At 51.1% G+C, this 20,694-nt stretch overlaps 1 protein-coding gene and 1 non-coding gene across 5 annotated transcripts in view; one reads left to right on the top strand and one right to left on the bottom strand.

Annotated features, from left to right (window-relative positions):
- Positions 839-930, top strand: MIR1388 (microRNA 1388). Its single transcript, NR_129587.1, has one exon. It is a non-coding gene; the product is annotated as a microRNA 1388 (primary transcript).
- Positions 4,393-20,694, bottom strand: part of DNAJC5 (DnaJ heat shock protein family (Hsp40) member C5) — a 29,356-nt gene continuing 13,054 nt past the window's right edge. The window contains exons 2-6 of one of the 4 annotated variants that reach the window (XR_001919032.1): positions 10,390-10,507; positions 9,403-9,616; positions 8,600-8,771; positions 5,552-8,195; positions 4,393-5,349 (exon numbers count right to left, since the gene is read on the bottom strand). Coding sequence is in view for 2 of the 4 variants with exons in the window: in XM_018057492.1 (XP_017912981.1) it covers positions 8,092-8,195; positions 8,600-8,771; positions 9,403-9,616; positions 10,390-10,496 (597 nt within the window). In the remaining 2 variants the exon portion in view is untranslated. Of the gene's footprint in view, positions 8,196-8,443; positions 8,517-8,599; positions 8,772-9,402; positions 9,634-10,389; positions 10,508-20,694 lie in introns of those variants that run through there. The other 3 variants (XR_001919033.1, XM_018057492.1, XM_013968712.2) reach the window with 3 other exon arrangements.

Here is a 20,694-nt window from a genome sequence, read left to right on the forward strand (position 1 = left end):
TGAGAAATGAGGCAGACAGTTGACGAGCTGGGCAGGAACTAGGTCATCCCAGGAGGGGCCCCCCGGGTCCAGCTAGAGGCTAACCAGCTCCCAGAGAAGATATCAAAGCCACACCTGCTCATGCGTGTGCAAAGAGCACATGGCCGCAGACATACACGTGTGTGATACAGCTCAGGGCTCTCACTCCAACTCAGTCACCAGCCTGTGGGTGGGACAGCTTCCTCCCACTTCTCCAGAGTCAGTGGTGGCCTAGGACCAAGCCTTACCCCCTCAGGCTGAGGGTCCCTCACCAGAGACATCTCCCGGAGACAAGGTCACAGCTTAGGGGGGTTCTTGGGCCACATCCTGGTAGGCCCCTGAGGGGTGGCAGAAGTGGTCACATTCCAAACAGCCCTGATGAGTGGGTCTTTGGGGTGCCACTGGGAGAAAGGGGCGATTCCTCTAGCCTCAGGGAGCCTCCCAGTCCCGAAACAGCACCAGAGTTCAAGGTCCAGGACTGGAGCCACTGGGGGCTTCCAGCATGGGGAGAAGCTGGGTGGTGCTGTTGGGGCCAGAGAAGCCCATCCCCAGGCAAACCGCTCGGGCTGCATGCCAGCTGGGACTGATGAGTGGCCCCTTGTGTTGCTCTCTGGGCACCTGGGCTGCTGTGGGCCCAGCAGAGGCCAGGGGGTGGGGGACGAACCTGAGGAGTAGCTGAGGGTGGGCCTGCAACCTGGAGAGACCCTCAGAGCCTGGGCCAGGACAGACCCCGAGCCCCTCCCTCACTTGTCCAGAGGCTCCTGGGACACAGGGTGAGGAACCCCAAAGAGAAATGAGCCTGCGGAAGCCCCGTCAACCGCCTGGGCAGTGCCTTCAGGACTGTCCAACCTGAGAATGGTGAGCATCCAGGGACAATCTCAGGTTCGTCAGCCCGCAAGGTGCCGTTCCCTCCCCAGCAGCAGCGAGGGCCACATGGACTCCAGCAGAAGGGTGTGTACTGTCTGGGGAAGGACTCCACCCATCAGAGTGTCTCAGTTCTCCGCTGGGACACCAGGAGTCAAGAAGAAACTGCCAGATGCCAGTGTCCTGGGTTTGGCTTGATACAGCCCGAAGTGCTCCAGGGTGAGTCCCAGGAAGGGTCGTTTGTACATGTTTCAGGGCTGAGCCCCTGTACGAAGCAGCCAGAGACGCTGCACGATAGGCTGCATGGTGCTGGGAGACTTCCAGACCCTCCAAGGTCAAGCTGAGAGCTGGGGCGGGGGGCAGGAAGGGAGGGGCCGTGGATTCACTTCTGAAGGAACAGGGCAGCGGGCAGCAGGTTGGTTTTAGCTGTGCTTATAAGGGTGAGAAAAGGGCAACTAGCAACGGGGTTCTTGGGGACCCAGGTGTGTGACCCCGAGGAGGGCCCTGGTTGGGAGCCCTGGAGAACAGAGCGAGGATACATCCGCTGGGGCGGCGGATAGGTGGGTGGGCCTAGTTCCCTGGCGACGCCCTGGGCGCGGGTGCTCACCAGCTGGCTTCCAACTGGGGGCGGAAAACCGCCCCGGCGTCACGTGTCTGGGGGTGGGACCGGCGCTGGCTTGGACCCGCCCCAACCGCCACCACGCCCCCTAGTCCCAGCGCGAGCCGAGTTATCTCGGCCCGGGCCTGTTGGGGGCCGCACTCCCGGACGGAAAGAGAGCAGACAGGACTGGAAGGAGCCGCGGTCCAGGGCGCCGCGGGTGCTGCCTCGGGGCCCCCCGAAGTTCTGGGGAGCCTGAGAAGGGGGCCTCCCTGAGACCGAGGAAGCCCAGTCCTCAGGACTTGGAGAGGATGGGTAACCGGTCGCGCCAGGGACAGGGGTTACCGCATAGCGATGGGATCTTCCCGCTGGGACGGGCCGCGCGGAGTCCTCGGGGTCCCGAGCCCGACCGACACCGGAGACGCTACTCCAAGAGGGCAGGTGACGGCGGGCGCGTCCGGCCCCCCGCGCCCACGTGGCCCGCGCTCCTCTCCGGGCCGCGTCTTACCAAGTTGTTGCTGGGTTTCCTTGAACCAGGAGAACTCCCGGGACCGCTGGCCCGTCGCGGGGCCTTAGTCTGCGGCTGCCGCTTGGGTTCCTGGAATAAAGCGCTTCACGCGGTGACGTCGAAGGCAACGTAGGCGGGGGAGGGGGCAAGCTGCCTCGGAGCCAGCGCAGGGGAGCCCACGCGCTGCGGCCCCGCGCACAACCTACCTGGACGCAGATTACCTGCGCCAGGTCTGCCGGGAGGGGGTGGGGAGACAAACCACTGCCACCTCCCACATCCCCATGGCAGACCCGCCCGTCCTCGTGGCCACGCCCCACACGCCGAACACGTGCTGGGCGGGGCTGCCTCTAGGTACTTCCCTGGTGTGTGGGAGGTAGGACAGGGAAGGGAGGCGGGAGGTGTAACTAAGACATTACCCACACGCTGCGACCACGACTTCTGCTAAGAGCCCAGTGTCCTAAGACTGGGCACAGGAGAGCAAAGGGCACTAGGGGGACCTCATCATGCCCGGGGCCCTCAGTCCTCCTAAACAAGGGCCAGGAGGGGCGGAGGTCCCGTTGCCCACCACTCTGAATGCCCATCATTAAACATTGGTTTCGTGTTGTCGCGACTTATTTCTCAGTATCTCAGGTAGAAAATACTGAAAATGAGGAAAAACGTCTGAGGATGCTATGGCTGGCAGGGAGATAGGAAGGGGCCTTCCTCCCTGTGAATGTGCAGGGCATTTGGGGCCACCAATCACGGGGAGGTTTCCAGACCCTGCCCAGTGGTAGTCCCTGGCCAGGGTAGCAGCTCTGCTTCATCAGCCAGGAAATAAAACCACCCGTGTCCTCAAGTGACAAGACCACCAAACCACTTGTGGTTGATTCATGATATATGCTGTACAGAAAATAAAATAATCAACTAGATGTAGCCACATGGATTAAAAGAAAAAATCTACATTGAATGAACACAGTGATTTAGTGCTGTACAATTTATGTAAATCTTAGAAATCAGTGGTACATTTTAGATGATGCTGATACTGGTGGTTGTTCAGTGCGTAGCTAAGTCGCGTCTGACTCTGCAACCACATGAACTGCAGCACACCAGGCTTCTCTGTCCATCAGTCTCCCTGAGTTTGTTCAAACTCATGTCTATTGAGTCAGTGATGCCATCCAACCATCTCATCCTCTGTCACTCCCTTCTCCTCTTGCCCTGTTTCCCCCAGCATCAGGGTCTTTTCCAGTGAGTCAGCTCTTTGTATCAGGTGGCCAAAGTGTTGGAACTTCAGCTACCCTGACACTGGTAGGCAGGGTTTAAAACCATAAACAGAAGTGGACTGAAGTGCCTAGTGGCCACCTCTGGACCCCCGGGAGAGAAGTACAAAGGGGTCTTTATTATGTTTTCCCTTTTATTTTTGGCTGTTCTGGATCTCCCTTGCTTTGCACAGGCTCTCTCTACTTGTGGTGGGTGGGGGCTGCTCTTTATTGAGGTACATGGGCTTCTCGTGTGGAGCACAGGCTCCAGGCGCACACATTTCAGTAGTTGCAGCACTCAGGCTCAGTGGTTTCGGTGTGCAGGCTCCAGGGTGTGAGGGCTTCAGGAGTGCTGGCACACAGGCTCAGCAGCTCCATGGCATGTTAAAATCTCCCTGGACCAGGGATTGAACCCATGTCCTCTACATTGGCAGGTGGATTCTTATCCACTGTGCCACCAAGGAAAGCCTCTTTTTGACAAAAAAAAAAAGTACACTGGCCTACCAGGGAAGTCCCTGTCATATCTTTTTGTGGAAAATCTAATCTAAATTAAATTACTTCATGTTTGTTATGTCCAAATAGGGCTTCAAGGTGTTTATTTTTATGCTTTAATTTTTTTCAAATCATTTCTGCCTTGCTCTTCACTAAGACCAAAGACACAGAAGAAAGATCAGCACCCCACCTGAGGAGCACAGCCAAGAGGGGTCAGTACCCCCTGGGACGTGGAAAGTGACACCTGCAGCCGAAGACTGGTGTTTCTGGAGGCAGCTGCTCCCTACCGTGCTGTGGGGCCAGGGAGCCAGACCCACGGGCCATGTGGGTTAGGGTGGCCGCTGCCACCTAATGCCAGGGTCCCCAGGGTCTGAGCCATCCTGATATAAGAAGGCACACATGGTGGACGTGAACGCCGAGACATGCACACCACGGGGCAGAGATGGAGCCTCCTGCAAGAGCCCAAGACTGGATGCTTGTCTTGGGGGTGAGGAGACAGGTAAAAAGGCAGCTGCCTGTACTGTGTCCAGGGGTGCCCGGTGGGGCACAGGATGTCACCCGCCCCTCTCCCTGCCATCAACGTCAGGAGGGCCAAGGAGGTCAGCTGCCCCCAGAGTGTAAGACTCCCCCCAAAATAGGATTATGCAGGGATCATTAAATAAGACATAAACCTGGTCTGAAGTGAAAACATTTATTTTTTACAAGTAATCTTTATTATAGGTCAACATTCAGACATAGAGACCATCACCATGGGAAACTTACATGACCCACCAGCCCAGCCCCAGGTGTGTGCACGGGCTCAGGACAGAGGTCGGACCCCAGCAGCAGGACAAACCAGCACATGGACGACCATGGTCCATGCACCTGCATTTAGCTTCTAACCACAATGTATACAGGTTTCAGTGTAAACTGCTTCCCTTGCCCACCTGAAACACCATCCCATCTCCAAGGAGATAAAACCGACCAGAAGTTGCTGCGCACATGACCCAGGCCCAGCCCCTTCCCCCAGGTGAGGTAGGAGAATAAATGTCCAAGCTGGAGCCTATCTATCTCCTACCTCACAGGGACCCTCTGGGTGGATCTGGGGTCAGGACAGACACCCCTTCGAACGCAGCTTGTCACTGGTTGTATCTGATGCCTAGAAAATGGGTTTTAATGTTTCAAAGGAGGGACGGGTTTCTAGCCACGTCTGAGTGTCATGAGACACTCACCTCAGGGGGTCAGGTGAGTCCCCACGGATGGGGAGGCAGCCCTGCCCCCCACCCTCAGAGGCTGACACCTGGCCTGCCACCCACACCTATCCCAGGACACAGCAGGGTCGGGGTTTCCTGTGCACAGCAGACCAGCTTGCCCAGACCCCTGCTCCTGCCCACTGATCAAGAAACCAGAGGCAGTTTTGGAGCCAACGTTTATTGTACTGTTGCTTCGCTCTGGACGGCAGCAGTCACGCTGCTGGGTGATATATACATATACACATATGTACACACACTGCCCACACCTACAGCAGAGACGACGCCAACCGTGCTTGAAAGGACAGTAAAAATATAGCTTTTGCCAATTCCACAGGAGGAGTCACAACCAAAAGAGCAGAACAGGAGTCCTGTGTCACATGGGTTCACAGCTCAGACAGAACACTGGGAAAGGAATGAGATCAGTCACTTTTCACGCCCCCTCACCACACCCCACAAGCAAGCTATGTCCCTGGCGGGGCTTGCTGAGAGCCAGGGAAGGGCGGACAGGGCCCCCAGGCCCTGGGTACCCACCCACCCACTGGAGGTCTCACACCAGGTGCCAGGGAGGCTGCCCATCTCCCCTGGAACAGGTCCTCCGCCCCACCTGAACAGGAGCGCCATGTCCATGTTCCCTAATGGGTTCCTCGTGGTGCTGGCTGCTCGACTGATCAGAGAAGCAGAAGGCTCACGCACGAGCGGTAACGTCTGAAGCAGTTTGAAAACAGAATAACGCCCAAGGAAGACAGGAGACCACGTCACCAAGCAGAAACAGAAATCTACAGGCCACCAGCCTCTGACCACCCCTCAGCCACTCCCATGCCCCTGCAGCACCGCAGGGCACCCCAGCACTAGCCACAGCACTTCTTTCCTGCCACAGCAGGCAGAGGCTCATCCCCTCTGAACACACGAACAGGGGATGCTCCAGACACAACACCCTGCTTACCAGGAAAACACGGGCCACAGGAAACAGGGAAACACAGCCAGGGGCCTAGGTCTCCAGTCAGGGGGAGTGCCTGAAGGTGCCAAGAAGACTTTTTCTACTTCCAGATCAACAAAGTGGACAGGCAGGAGGGTCTGAGTGAGGGTCAGGTGAAAGGGTGTGGTCTAGACCCAGCAGGTGCTGGCTCCTTGGGGACCTGGGCCTCATGCAATCGTTACTATCACCAGGAGAATTGTTGTCATTTTCGTCATGATTTACTAGATTTTCGCAATTCTGTGGGAGACTGGGTTCAACAAACTTGCAGACCTGACCCTTTTCCACAGCACCCTGGTCTCCAGGGGATCGTCACGATTCTAGCAGATGAGCAGCAAGATTCCGGAACTAAGACACACCTGGCAAGGGACTCACCATGACGTGTCGGGGGGGTGGGTCCTGGAGTTTTCCACCCACAAAGCAACAACACACCCAGTGCAGAAGGGTGGCTGCCTGCCTTCTGGAGTCCAAGCTTTGAACTTGTTTTTTTGGCCGTTCTGGGGCAAAACAACTCATTTCCTAAGCTACTTCCACAACAGGATGGCTGACTAGGGCCTCCTCTCAGGCTGAATTCTTGATGTCTGCCTGGGGCTGGCACCAAAGACCAGCCTCCTCCCTGGTCCAGGACAGATCAAATAACCGATTCCTTGTTCTTTTAAGAGGTCTGATTTTTGCAGGTTATTTCTAACTTAATACCAGTGCATTTATCTCACCTCTCACTGGATGTCTTCATGATCATTTTCACAGGCAAAAACCCCAAATAAAACAATACCATTAAGTGCCTCTAGACCTGGTGATTGCAGAGCACAGCACAGCGAGTGAGCTGGGGCCATGGGTGGGCAGGTGGGGCGGGGGACAGTGGCTCTGGGAGGGTGTCCTGGTGTGTCTGACCTCCTCACGTGCAGCCCCTGCCCACAACCTCCCCCACTGGACACTGAGGAGGAGTCCAGTGGTCACTAGGTTCATTCTGCAGAAATCAGGCAGGCCTGCTTGGGCCACACAGGTATTGAGGTGCAAGCCTGGCACAGGCGCAGCACAAACATGTCTCCAAGTCCTCACAGTGGTGGACTACCCCCAGGGCTAGATGCAGACAAGGCAGACTGGCTTCCGGCAGTCCACAGGTGGTGGTACTGAGACAGAGGTGAGAGGGCTTCTGTGGTCTGGCTGCAGGTGAATGAGCCAAGGGCACCAAGGTCTCCTGGGGACTGACCCTCTGCCCGGAGTATGCCTTTGGTCCAGCTGGTCCTTCCTCCATGAGCTTGACGTCTCTAACTGCCCAAACCATTCACAATGGCCAAAGGGAGCAGGTGGAGGAAAGTGGGTTGGAGGTGGGGTGGGGGCAGGAAGCAGGAGGGGTATGCAGCCCACTCGCCACCGGCAGCCTGGATTCAGCTCCTCTGACCACCACTAATTGGGCCACTGATACCATCTGTGGTTCTTGGAGGTCCAAGAAAGGATTACAAAGAGGCCAGGTGGGCCTGAAGGAATGTGGAGGGCAGTGCAGGGAAGGGGAGCATGGAGGCTGCAGGGACAACCCAGCCGGGGAGGGAGCACACTCGAGCACAGGGGCCTCAGGTCAGATACGGGAATACCTGCCATGAGGCGAAGCGGATGAGGTGAGCATGAGTACCACAGGGCAACACCCTGGGACCGGGAGCCAGGCCCAGCTCCTTCCTGTCAAGTGAGTCCAGAGGCCCTGCCTGTGGCCGCAAGGTAGGCAGACAGGGCAGGGAGCAGACCCCACAGCTTCCATCAGGCAGCAACTGCCTCAGGCCCCCATGAAACAGGAAACAGAGTGCCCATCCCGCCTGAGCCCACCTGGCGGTGAGGGACGGCGAGGGCCACCCACCTGCCACGCCAACCTGCCTGAGAGTCCTGAAGCAGCCCCAAGTCCGGTGAATACAGTCTGGCTGCAACACGCCCACAACACAGACAGACATGGACATAACCCATACATGCTATTAAAAAAGGAAACAACAGAAGATGAAGAAGACCGTAGCTAAACTGCTTTAAATACTGCATGCTACGCACTTCATGTGTCGGGGGTGGATGGGCGGGCACAGAGGCGGGTCGGCGGGGCCCTCCTGGGGCCAGGGCGGCTCCCACGCCATCTCTGTGACTACAGTTCATGATTCTAAGGTTGAGTGGCTGGGTGCTGACTGATCCTGGACTTAGTTGAACCCGTCGGTGTGGTAGCTGGGGTGGGAGTCAGCCGTGAGCTGGGTGGTCTCCGTGGCAGACGCCGGCTGGATGACGATTGGCGTGTCTGCGGCCTCTGCAAGCAAGTGACACGCATGGAGTGAGGTCAGGCCAGTGAGATTCACGGCCCCCGACACTGTGTGACACACTCGGCCGCCTGGTGGCTCGACTGGGGTCAGAGGTCGTAGAACAAGCACTCGGAAGGGTGAGGCTGCCTGGACCTCTGCCCCACATGGCCTTCGTCCATGGCCTCGGCCCTCGGCCCTCCCCACCTACTCGGCCGCCACAGTCCGCAGCGGGGACAGCCCTCCGAGCCTGCGTTACCTCCAGCGTCCACGTTCACACCTCAACCGTCCCGCTGCCACCACAAACACTCCCGCACAGTGTCAGTGCCCTCCTGTTTGACGAGACAGGGCGACACGTTCAGGGCCCACTCCGGCCCTGCCCCTCGCGCACTGCCCAGGCGGTGGGTGCACTCACCCCTCTCGTCGGACTGCAGCTGCGCCTCCAGGTCCTCGGGGGAAACATAGAACTCGGTCTCTTCCCCCTCTGGCGCCTTGGGCTTGCACTTGCCACAGCAGCAGTTGAAGCAGCAGCAGAGGCAGCAGCAGCAGTAGCAGCAGGTGAGGAGCCCGCAGAAGATGAACAGGGCCTGGGGGGAGGGGGACAGGGCTGTGTGAGGAAGCCGGGGCCTGGCCCTCACCCCCACCCACCCCAGCTTATAGAGGGGTCCTCAACCAACAGTGGATTCTTTCCCAGATCAAGATGAATAAAGAACATTAAGACAGGAAGACAGGAAAGGCAGAAAGAAAGACCAGCTGCATAAGGAAGAGTGAATTCTGAACGGGGGGAGGAAGGAAGGGGGACTGGCTTCCAACAGCACAGTGCCCGGCAGTGAGCCATGCTCTTGGGCCTTATACGGCAGATGCTTTGAATAAATTCAGGAAACCAAGTAATGTTAACATATAAAAACAATACTATCTTTTCAAGTTTCTCAGGCCAGACATTTCAAACACATCTTCTCAATCACAAAAACAGGTCTCTCCACACTGTGATGACAAATGTGTTTCCTGTTTCTATCACAGCGACTCATAAAAGAAAATGCTGTGGATGCCACCCCTCAGCATAGGCCTCGCTCTATGCATCCAGGTCAGCTGCAGGCAGGCCACCAGGCCAGCGAAAGCTGCTGGGACTGGACCTTTGCCTGTATCCACAGGGATGAGGAGCCTGCCACATGCCCAGACCCACCCACTAGGATGCGAGTGTGGGAGCTGCAGCCTCACCTTGGCCCACCAGCTGGAGAGCACAAAGTAGGTGTTCACGTTCTCCTCCCCGAACTGCTCGGCCACGTAGAGCCCCAGTGAGCCGTACTTGTCGTAGATGTTTCTTTTCGTGGCGTCCGTCAAGATGGCGTGGGCGTTGTTGATCTCCTTAAACTTGTCCGCAGCCTCCGGGTTATCAGGGTTCTTGTCAGGGTGGTATTTCAAGGCCAGCTTCCTGCAAACCCAAACCATCTGCTGGTCGTGCATTTTGTATTCACCCACGGGACGGAGGGCTAGCAGAGACACATTTACCCTTCACCAGCTCCCTTTCTAACTTTCCACAGAACTCAAGAACGCCAGGGTCAACAGAAATTTCTGCAATCGTCCAGAGCCATCCACAGAGGAGCAGGTGCCCTGTGGGAGCTGACCTGCAAGCAGCTAGCCTGGGCGGGCCTGCTCTGATGTCCCCCAGGAACTGCCAACCCCGCTGCTGCCCTCTAGTGTCCCAGATGTTCATTGAACATTTGTCAAATAGAGGCAAGGGCAGGGACTGGGCAGCAAAGGCTTTTTAAATGTGTCTGATAAGGAGATAAGGGAGACCATAAAGCACTGTGTCAGGTGGTTGCAACAATGACAGTGTCTTAGAGACACTGCATGGGGTGGGGGTGGGGCAAGCTCAGAGAGAAGGCCACCCCATGGTGTGGAGACTAACCCACAGTCACAGCTCAGCACACTCAGACCTGTCCCCAAGGCCTCTGCTCCAGGGCAGGGAATTCAAGGAGCTGTTTAGTTTTTTTGTTTGTTTTTTAATTTATTTATGTAAGGGGTTGTGCTTTTTTGTTATTTTTTAATTTATTTATAAAAGGGGCTGTTTTCTGTTGCCCATAAAGCATTAACATAACAATCATGAGATGCAATAGAACTGCTACTGTGACCCTGCAAGTAGGCCAGGGAAACAGGGAGATATAAGACAGCCATGCAGGAGCTGCTGGGGTAGAGGCTTCTTACCGGTAGGACTTCTTAATGTCATCTGAGGTTGCGTTCTTGTCCAGCCCCAGCACATGGTACAGGGACTCCCCAGAGGTAGAGAGTGAACGCTGTCTCTGGTCTGCCATGGCACGCTAGTCTACAAGGAGAACACAGAGAAAATATCAGAAAGTACAGATTAAAATTCCCAGCGCAGAGCAGACAGACTTGATTCTATTTGAGGCAAAAAATCACAGCACTTTGTGCAGGTCACAACATATACAAATATGACACATTCATCTACAGCAGATAGGAGTGAGGAGTGGTCCCACGTTAAGGAAAGGGGCAGTTTCTGACTGCTACAATACTGTCACCCTAAGTAGGCTATAAAAATTCAAGTGTGTTTACCACAATCCCTTGAGCAACCTCTAAGTAAAAACATAAGGGGGCCTAGCTAGAAAGCTGAAAGAAAAATGAGAAGGAAACTCTACAGATGAAAAGCTCCAGTGAAACGAAGACACTGTCAAATGGACAAAAATGCAAGAGACACACTTTAAAAACAGGGTCTCAAAATATATAAAACAAGTTTTGACAAATAAGGGGAGAAGCAGACAATTTCAGTCACAAAAATCTTAACACCCCTCCCTCAGAAACTGACAGAACAGAAACACACACAAAGTTAGGAAAAATGCCAACAATCTGAGGAATACTCTCAACCAACATTACCCAATTACCTGTATGACACCCACATCCACAGAACTTACACGTTCACATGATGGGCCTTAAAACAAGCTTCCAAAATCTAAACAGACAGAGGGTTTCCCTGGTGGCTCAGCAGTAAAGAATCGGCCTGCTCATGTAGGGGACATGGTTCAATCTCTGGTCCAGGAGGATTTCACATGCTGCGGAGCAACTAAGCCTATGCGCCACAACGGCTGAGCTGCAGCTTAGAGCTTGTGCTCTGCTACAAGAGAAGCCACTGCAATAAGAAGGCTGTGCACCACAACTAGAGAGTAGCCTGTGTGCAGCAATGAAGACCCACACAGCCAAAATTTAAAAAAAAAAAAAATTTAAATGGACTAAAATCGTATACAGTATGTCCCCAACACGAACAGATTAGAGACCTAAAATGAAAGTATCTAGGAAAAACTCAGTGTTTACTATTAAGACAATATACTTCGAAATAACATGCAGTTCAAAGAAAACAGGACAGACATTATTTCTAAATTCATTACTAATGTAATAATCTGTGATTATAAGCTACTACTTAAAAATAAGTTGACATATCACAGTTGCCAAAACTCAGAAGCAACCAGGATGTCCTTCAGCAGATGATGGATAATAAACTGTGGTACATCCAGACAGTGGAGTATTACTTAGCACTGACTGAAATGAGCTACCAAACCATGAAAAGACATGGAGGAGCCTAAATGCATTTAACTCAGTGAAAGAAGCCGATCAGAAAGAGCTATACACATACTGTAGGATTCTACCACTCTAACACTCTGGAGAAGACAAACCTATGAAGACAGTAGAAAGACCGGTGTTTACCAGGGGCTGGGGGCAGGGAGGATGAACAGGCAGAGCACAGAGGGTTTTTACCACAGTGAAACTATTCTGATACCACAATGCTACATACACATCATCATACATTTGTCAGAATCGGAAGAATGTGCAACACCAAGAGTGAGCCCTGATGTAAACTGTGCACTTGAGTTAATCTGTATCAATGTTAGATCATCACTCTAAACAATGTACCACTCAATGCCAAAAAACTGGTACTGGGGGCAGGGGCAGGAAGTACAAGGCAACTCTCTGAACAGTGTACTCAATTTTTGTGTAAACCTAAAACTGCCCCAAACAGTTCTACTATCCTCAGAGACTGAAATTACACCAAGCTATGACCACCTGACCTGCCTCTTGAGAAACCTACATGCAGGTCAGGAAGCAAGTTAGAACTGGACATGGAACAACAGACTGGTTCCAAATAGGAAAAGGAATATGGCAAGGCTGTATATTGTCACTCTGCTTATTTAACTTCTATGCAGAGTACATCATGAGAAACGCTGGGCTGGAAGAAGCACAAGCTAGAATCAAGGTTGCCGGGGGAAATATCAATAACCTCAGATATGCAGATGACACCACCCTTATGGCAGAAAGTGAAGAGGAACTAAAAAGCCTCTTGATGAAAGTGAAAGAGGAGAGGGGAAAAAGTTGGCTTAAAGCTCAACATTCAGAAAACGAAGATCACGGCATCTGGTCCCATCACTTCATGGGAAATAGATGGGGAAACAGTGGAAACAGTGTCAAGACTTTACTTTTTTGGGCTCCAAAATCACTGCAGATGGTGACTGCAGCCATGAAATTAAAAGATGCTTACTCCTTGGAAGAAAAGTTATGACCAACCTAGATAGCCTATTTAAAAGCAGAGACATTACTTTGCCAACAAAGGTCCGTCTAGTCAAGGCTATGATTTTTCCAGTGGTCATGTATGGATGTGAGAGTTGGACTGTGAAGAAAGCTGAGTGCCGAAGAATTGATGCTTTTGAAGTGTGGTGTTGGAGAAGACTCTTGAGAGTCCCTTGGCCTGCAAGGAGATCCAACCAGTCCATTCTGAAGGAGATCAGCCCTGGGATTTCTCTGGAGGGAATGATGCTGAAGATGAAACTCCAGTACTTTGGCTACCTCATGCGAACAGTTGACTCATTGGAAAAGACTCTGATGCTGGGAGGGATTGGGGGCAGGAGGAGAAGGGGACGACAGAGGATGAGATGGCTAGATGGCATCACTGACTCAATGGACGTGAGTCTGAGTGAACTCCGGGAGTTGGTGATGGACAGGGAGGCCTGGCGTGCTGTGATTCATGGAGTCGCAAAAAGTCGGACATGACTGAGCGACTGAACTGATGATCACAAGGTCATCAGAAAGAGAACGCAGGCTCCAGAAATCACCATCCAAGCAGGGAAGCTGTCAACAAAGCAGAGGGCACAACTGCGCCTGTAACAGCCAGAGAACAGAGGAGGCATGATTCAAGGCGCATCGGAAGAGAATCAGCATATAGAAAACAGAAAATGAGAAGCTCCATCTAGTGGCAAAGAATCTAAAGGCAAAGAATACAGCCAACAGAAAGAAATAGTCAACCAAAAACAAAATTAGTGCTGACAGAAAACACAAGTGTGCAAACTGCACCTTGCTGAGCAGAGCAGCAAGGTCAAACATCCATGTCCTGGGCACTGAGAACTTCCCCAAACAAAACATGCTTCCAGCTCTAAGGAGAAAGAAGTTTCGTCCTAGGAGTCCATCATCAACAAGGTGTAAGTCAGAAGAATGTTTAAATGCAGGAGTTCGGGAAAAGCACAGCATGCATACCCTGAACAAACCAATGATCTGGACAGCATTTCAGCAAAATGAGGAAGGAAATCAAGAAACAGGAAAAGGAAAACGTGGTAAGAAGAGTGGCGGCAGCCGCTTCAGAGGAGGGTCACTTCTGAGGCTGAAAACTCCCTCCAGACTGGGTTCCTCAGGGGCCGGGCTCCCCCAGGCACGATGACAACTGTCACAGGCATAGACAGAAGCACAGAGAGGTGCAGTCAGGACCCAAGCGAAACCAAAGGGCACAAAGAACGCTGTGACGTTGGTGTGTCATTGTCGAGCCTCACTGCCATCCCAGAGCTGATGGGCTCTGGAACCAAGGTAAGCCCAGTTCTAATAGCTTCCAGCTGTGGGCGTGGCCAGGTCACTGCAGCAGTCGGCATTTACCTCCTCATCTGGATTAGAAACAAGGACATACCTCCCCACTACCAGGGCAGGGCCTGCAGGGAGCTCAGGACCCTCAATGATGTTAATGACAGCATATTCTCGTCAAGTCTCCAATACTAAGAATTTACAGCAGAAGTAACATGACTGTGTCAAGTTTACTTACTACTTGCTAAGTAATTTTTTTGGTCCTGAGAACTGTTCTAGAAAATACAACTTTGACAAATTACTTTTACAAATTAAAAAAGTATCAGCTACTCAGTTCCTATTGAATAACCCACCCACAGAAAAATATCAATAACTAATACTTTTGTATCTGCTCCACAGAAGTTAACTACATCATCAACTGTGTTGTTGTTCAGTCATTAAATCATGTCCAACTCTGTGGCCCCATGGACTGCAGTACACCAGGCTTCCCTGTCCTTCACCATCTCCTGGAGTTTGCTAAAACTCATATTCATTGTATTGGTGATGCCATCCGACCATCTCATCTTCAGTTGCCCCCTTCTCCTCCTGCCCTTGATCTTTCCCAGCATCAGGGTCTTTTCCAGTGATTTGGCTGTTCACATCAGATGGCCAAAGTATTGGAGCTTCAGTTTCAGCATCAGTCTTCCCAATGAATATTCAGGGTTGATTTCCTTTAGGATTGACTGGTTTAATATCCCGGCTGTCCAAGGGACTCTCAAAAGTCTTCTTCAGCACCACAATTAGAAAGCATCAATTTTTCAGTGCTCAGCCTTCTTTATGGTCCAATTCTCATATCCATATATGACTACTAGAAAAACCATAGCTTTGACTAGACAGACCTTTGTTGGCAAAGTGATGTCTCTGCTTTTGAATATGCCATCTAGGTTTGTCACAGCTTTTCTTCCAAGCAAGCATCTTTTAATTTCATGGTTGCAGTCACCATTCACGGTGATTTTGGAGCCCAAGAAAATAAAGTCTGTCACTGTTTTCATTTTTTTTCCCATTTATCTGCCATGAAGTGGTGGGACCGGATGCCATGATAGTTTTTTGAGTGTTGAGTTTTAAGAAGTGCCAGCTACTTAATGTGACTGACGAGAACTCTCTGTGAAACTTTAGAATCTAAGTCAAGACTCCCCAGCACCACTTATGCCTGAGACCTCCATGCTCCTGTACCAAGAGGCAGAATTTCCTGGTCTACGACAAAACCAGCCCGAGGAAACACAATACACAAGCGGATTAGTTAGGGTAAGCCAGTCTCTGTGGTTCATCACCTGCCTCTTCACACATACAGAGAGACCGCTGACTATTAAAACCTTAGAATTAGATTTCTTAACTTCAATGAACTGCCAGCAACTATATCCAAATTTTAAAGGCCAATATTTGTTTAATAGTAAATACACCTCTTGAAACCCAGCCAAATAAATAAATAAAAATATTATTAAAAAATATAAACACATCTCTTCAAACCCAGGGATTAAAAACCAGGTTCCACGTTTTGAGTCCCTGGTACCCACAGCTTCCCCTCCCCAACCGGGAGCTGGAGCCTCTGTGACGCTCGGCACCAGAGTGTGGTGGGGCAGGACAGGACCTTCGGAGTAGACACTGGCACCACCAGGCAGGTTCTCCCCACAGAAAAGCAGGCTCATGCTCACACAGATCAAGACTGTTGGGAACCAAGAGCTTCCAAAAAGCCGAGTTGGTGATAAAATCCAGCCAGTCAAGACGGGAAGCCAGGGTGACAGGTCTGCAGGCAAGTGACAAATGCACAGAAATGCAAGAAGCCAACTGAGGAGCAGTAACAGGCCTACTGTGAACCTCCTGGACCGCACGGTGGGTGAGGATACAGTGTGGCAGCCCCATGGCTACCTCTGGGTAAAGGTGAGGGAGCAGCAATTTCATTGGTATCACCTCCATCTCCCCGCCAATGCAGGGGACACAGGTTCCCTGATCGGGGAAGATTCCACATATTGTGGAGCAACTAAACCGGTGAGCCGCAACTACTGAGCCCTCACTCTAGAGACCAAGAGCCACAACTACTAAAGCCCGTGTGTCTAGAGCCTATGCTCTGATAAGAAGAGTAGCCCTTGCACACCGCAACTAGAGAAAGCCCATGCACAGCCATGAAGACCCAGCAGAGCCAAAAATAAAAAGTAAATAAACAATTTAAAAAATAAAAGACTTCATTGTCTACCACTATTCCCATACTATTGTTTTTTGAAATCATGGTCTTCTGTAGGCTTTTCTGCACTGCATGAACCTGAAGCACCTGTCATGACTCACGTCCAGGACACACAACTTTCATGTGCCAGGCTGTCACGCTCACTGAGCACTCAGCCTTCTCGGTGCTCAGGGCCTTCAGCTCTAGGGGTGTGGACCTGTCTCCATGTGCTAACAATAAGCAAGGCTCCAACAGTCCCTACAGTGCCCTTTCTCATTAGTGCTCAAGAGCAAGCTGTCCTTTTGGGGATGTGTTTTTGGCTGTGAGCCAATCAAAGGGCCGTAAATGAAGGATCCTGACAACGAGGGCCCAGTCAACGGCAAATCCTCCTAAGAACCCAAGAACATCCTTGCATGGACTCCCTCCAACCCAATTTTGTATCATTAGAGTTGGCATCACAAACAGTAAGAGTAAGGGACTAAATAACCTTATATTTGAATAAAATCACTGACAGCACAGCAATCAGTCTGGACAGCTCACGCCTAATTTAATTGTCTCACCGAGCTGGGTACAGTAAAATTCAGAACAGACTTGAACGTCAAGGCTTGCTCAGTGCTCTTTGTCAAAGGATTATCATCACTCTAGAGTTGGCATGAGAGCTTTTTTGTAAAGGGCAAGACAGTAAATACTTCTCTTATGGTCCTGAAATCTACAGTCTCCACCACCATGTTGCAAGTTTCTGCCTCTGAGGCATGAAAACGCACTGTGTCTAAGAGAACGGGCACAAGTGTACACCCAGATACCAGATCTAAAGACCGCAACCGGCATACCCCTTGCTCCAGGGGTCAAGTCATGGCTCTCTTGTGAGTCTTTTAGGGAAGTTGAGTTTTGTGAATGGGCTTACATTTGTGTGCTGTGAGCAAGTGTAGGCGTAGTCACCGTGACTCTTTTTTAGTCCTCAAAGTTAACTTGGCATAAATGCAAAACGAAGACGTGGGCAAGAAACATTATGAATATGCATTTCCTATCGAGACAGTAAAACTCAAAGAAATTCGTCACAACATGAAGCAATTAGGCCAGACAGCAGCAAGAGCATTGCATCCCCACCCCTACTCCCACAAAAAAATTGCCGGAAAAGCTGTGGACTAGGTGACGGCATTTTTTACAGAAACCATCCAGAGTGCTCACTGTCATCCTGTCTGCTTACTTCCAATCATGGTTTACACACTATCAGCTCTGGCAACTTGCCTGGAAAGCCGCCAGCTGGCAAGCGGGAAAATTTAAACCAACAAGACAAATCCAATGCCACTGTCACCGTGCAGTCCCAGGACTTCCAGGGGGCACAGCACCCCAGCTGGGACTCCCAAGCTCCAGACACCACTCGCTCAGCATGCTCAGGGCACCAGACATTTGGGCGGGCAGAGGACGAGCATGTCAAAACAACCAGCCACAGTTCAGCACCACACACCTGCTTCCAATCACCAGCTGCAGCGTCTACCAAAGGACAGGGAAGTGAGACCCCTCCTTTGCAAGCTTCTCCCCTGAGATGAAGTACAAACTGGCCCCGAGAAAGAAGTCCCTTCCATCACCTTGGTGGGTATGGACTCTGGCACAGCAACATTGCAGCCCTATGCCCACCGGACAAAGATCAATTCCAATGCGCTCTCCTTGGGTGCCAATGATGGGGACTCTGCTCACAGGACACACATCTGTCTCGAAGGGCAAAGAGTATTTACCCTTCTTCAGGATCACTGGGTTCAAAAGTATTCACATGCACACTGGGGGCTGGGCAGGAGACTCCACCCCAAGGCCAGGGAGCGGTGGCTGAGGCAGATGAGCTCAGATGCCCTGGAGCAGTGTGAGGGGAACAGGCCCTCTGTAAGATCCCCTGGCTGCAGAGCACAGACGAATACGGAGAGAACACGCCAAGACCCACCAGCCACACTGCTGAAAACCAGAGCTCAAGAGCAGACGGACATGTTACAGAGCAGTGGGCCATGATCTCAACTCTCCTCACCGGAGGTCACAGGAACCAGAAAGCAGTGGCACCCAAAGTGAAGGTGCAGAGATAAAACACCTGTCAGGCCAGAATTCTGTTTTCAGCAAAAACATCACTCAGAAACAAAGGCTGAAATGAAAACATTTTCCAGCAGAGACTAAGAGAACCCATGACAAAACACATTAACAAAACCTAAAATACAAGAAACATCAGCAAGAGCTACCTGGATGGAGGGCAAACAACACCAGACAGAAACCAGTATATTTAGAAGGAACAAAGGCCACAGGCTTCCCATTTTGGGAAGCATGTAGGTAATAGATGACTTTTTTCCTTTTTGTTAAAAACAAAAACAAAAACACAGGACTGTTGGGAGCAGAATTCTCAGTCTTGGCTTGTGGGGTTTATGTGGCCCTTTGCACAGAGGAGCAGTGGGGTGGGGTGGAGCGGATGCCTTGTGTGAAGTGGACAACATCAGCTCTAAGAAAAGTAAACCACACACATGCCCATCAACAGGGGAACTGATCATTTCTGGTCTAATCTATACAGAACACTACTCATCAGTAAAAAAGGAGGACACACAGACACAAGCAATAAAATCTCAAACACAATGTGTTACACAAGCTAAATACAAAATGACTCCATTTATACAAAAATTAAGAACAGGAAAAACAACCTATCGTGGTCTCACAAGTGTACACACCCAGACTCACTGAGATCCGGCTGTGTGCCTCTTGCGGTGGTCAACTTTTACTTGCAGTAAGAAGAGCACCTGCTGTAACTGAGGTGACTCAACATAAATTAGACAGCAGCAAAAAACCAAATGAAACATGAAAGTCTCCAATCTGCCAGAGCAGGTGCTTGTTTTCACAACTTTCATGGAGACACAGAAAAACATCCATGTGCCTGTCATTCCATTCTGTGGCTACTCTCAGCAGAGACTGACACCAGAAAGCTGAAAATACTGTCTGGCCCTTTAAGAAAAAAACAGCAGCTATGAACATGATTTGAACAGATATTTTAATGGAATAAATGCTGTCCAAGCATAAAAACTATTAAATGTAAATTTCTTACCATTTTCAAACACATTTCAAAAGTTAGTGTTCTAGTTAGTCCAAGCTCGTCAACCCCAAGGAGGATACAGCCAGTCCTCCCAGGCTGTCACCAGGATAGTGTGTAAAGCATGGCTCCGCTCCTGTTACATCCCACTCAGGTCCTCCCCACCAGCTCAGTGGCTGCAGTGTCAGAGCCCAGACCCCGGCCTGTCCCACAAGGCCCTTCTGGACACAGGCCCAGCCTGACACCAGCCTCTTCTTGCCACTGTACCCACTGGGCCTCATGGCCTGAAAACACGCTCTGCTAACCCTGAGCACCTGGAGTCCTCTAATGCCCTGCCCCCTCCTACATGGAGTCTCTCCTTAGATTCCCAACCCTGCAGTGACACCCAGGTCCTGGAAGCCTGTCCTGACACCCACACGATGCGCAGCGGAGCCCGCTGAGTCCTCTGGAGCTGTCTTGGGTCTTGAGCATATGTTTGTGTTGTTTGTTCAACAAATGTTTATGAAGCACCTGCTCTCAAAGTTGGGGAGGTAGCAGTGAACAAAACAAATGAACAGACAAAAAGCCCCATCCTCATAGCCACAACCAAGCTCGGGGAAGACATAAACATCTTCAAGGGAGAGGGGCGTGCACTCCTGATCCCCACGTGTGATCTCAGCAAGTGCTGACTGTTCATGAGGTGTCGTTATTGAATTCAACCTACTACTGGAAGAAAAAGCAATACTTTGAAAGAACAGATGTGAAAACATCTTAAGGTTCTGTTTTAGATGTTTTATGATACACAGAAAGGAAGATATGCCACATGGAAGTCATGATGCATTGTGAGGAAAAAAAAACAAAAACAAAAAACCCACCATCCCATCCTTCAATTTAAAACCTAGAAACTTACCAGTAACTGTGAAATGTCCTGCATTCTCCCCATATACCTGAAGCAATGTCATTACAATCTCTTGCTTAAAGAAATTTACTTCATATTATTTCTCCCTAAAAACTATTTAGTTTTAATTCTTTGAGCTTTAAAATGGTCTTGATATGGTATATGCAGCCTTCTGTGACTTGTTTTTGTTAGATGCATTCCTAGTTTTATGTTAGATGTGTTCCTAGGAATTCATGCATTCCTAGTACTGGACAAATCCCATTTGGGGGCAAATCATAACTTATCAATCCATTCCTCTTCTGGAGGATGCCTGGCCATTCCCAGGTCTTGCTATTACTGGGTCCTCAACCTGCTGAACAATTCCTGCTGGCAGGTCTCCCCAGGGCAGCACCAGGCACAGGGTGGTGCCCTGCTGGCTCAGGTCACGACAGTTAGACTCCCCACCTGTCAGAACAGCAGCAGGTATCTACAGGAGGAGACACCCTCTTTATCCATTCAGGAAATGCAACTTAAAACTACAATAAGGTACCATCA

The sequence above is a fragment of the Capra hircus genome, chromosome 13 (assembly GCF_001704415.2).
Source record: "Capra hircus breed San Clemente chromosome 13, ASM170441v1, whole genome shotgun sequence".
NCBI lineage: Eukaryota > Metazoa > Chordata > Mammalia > Artiodactyla > Bovidae > Capra > Capra hircus.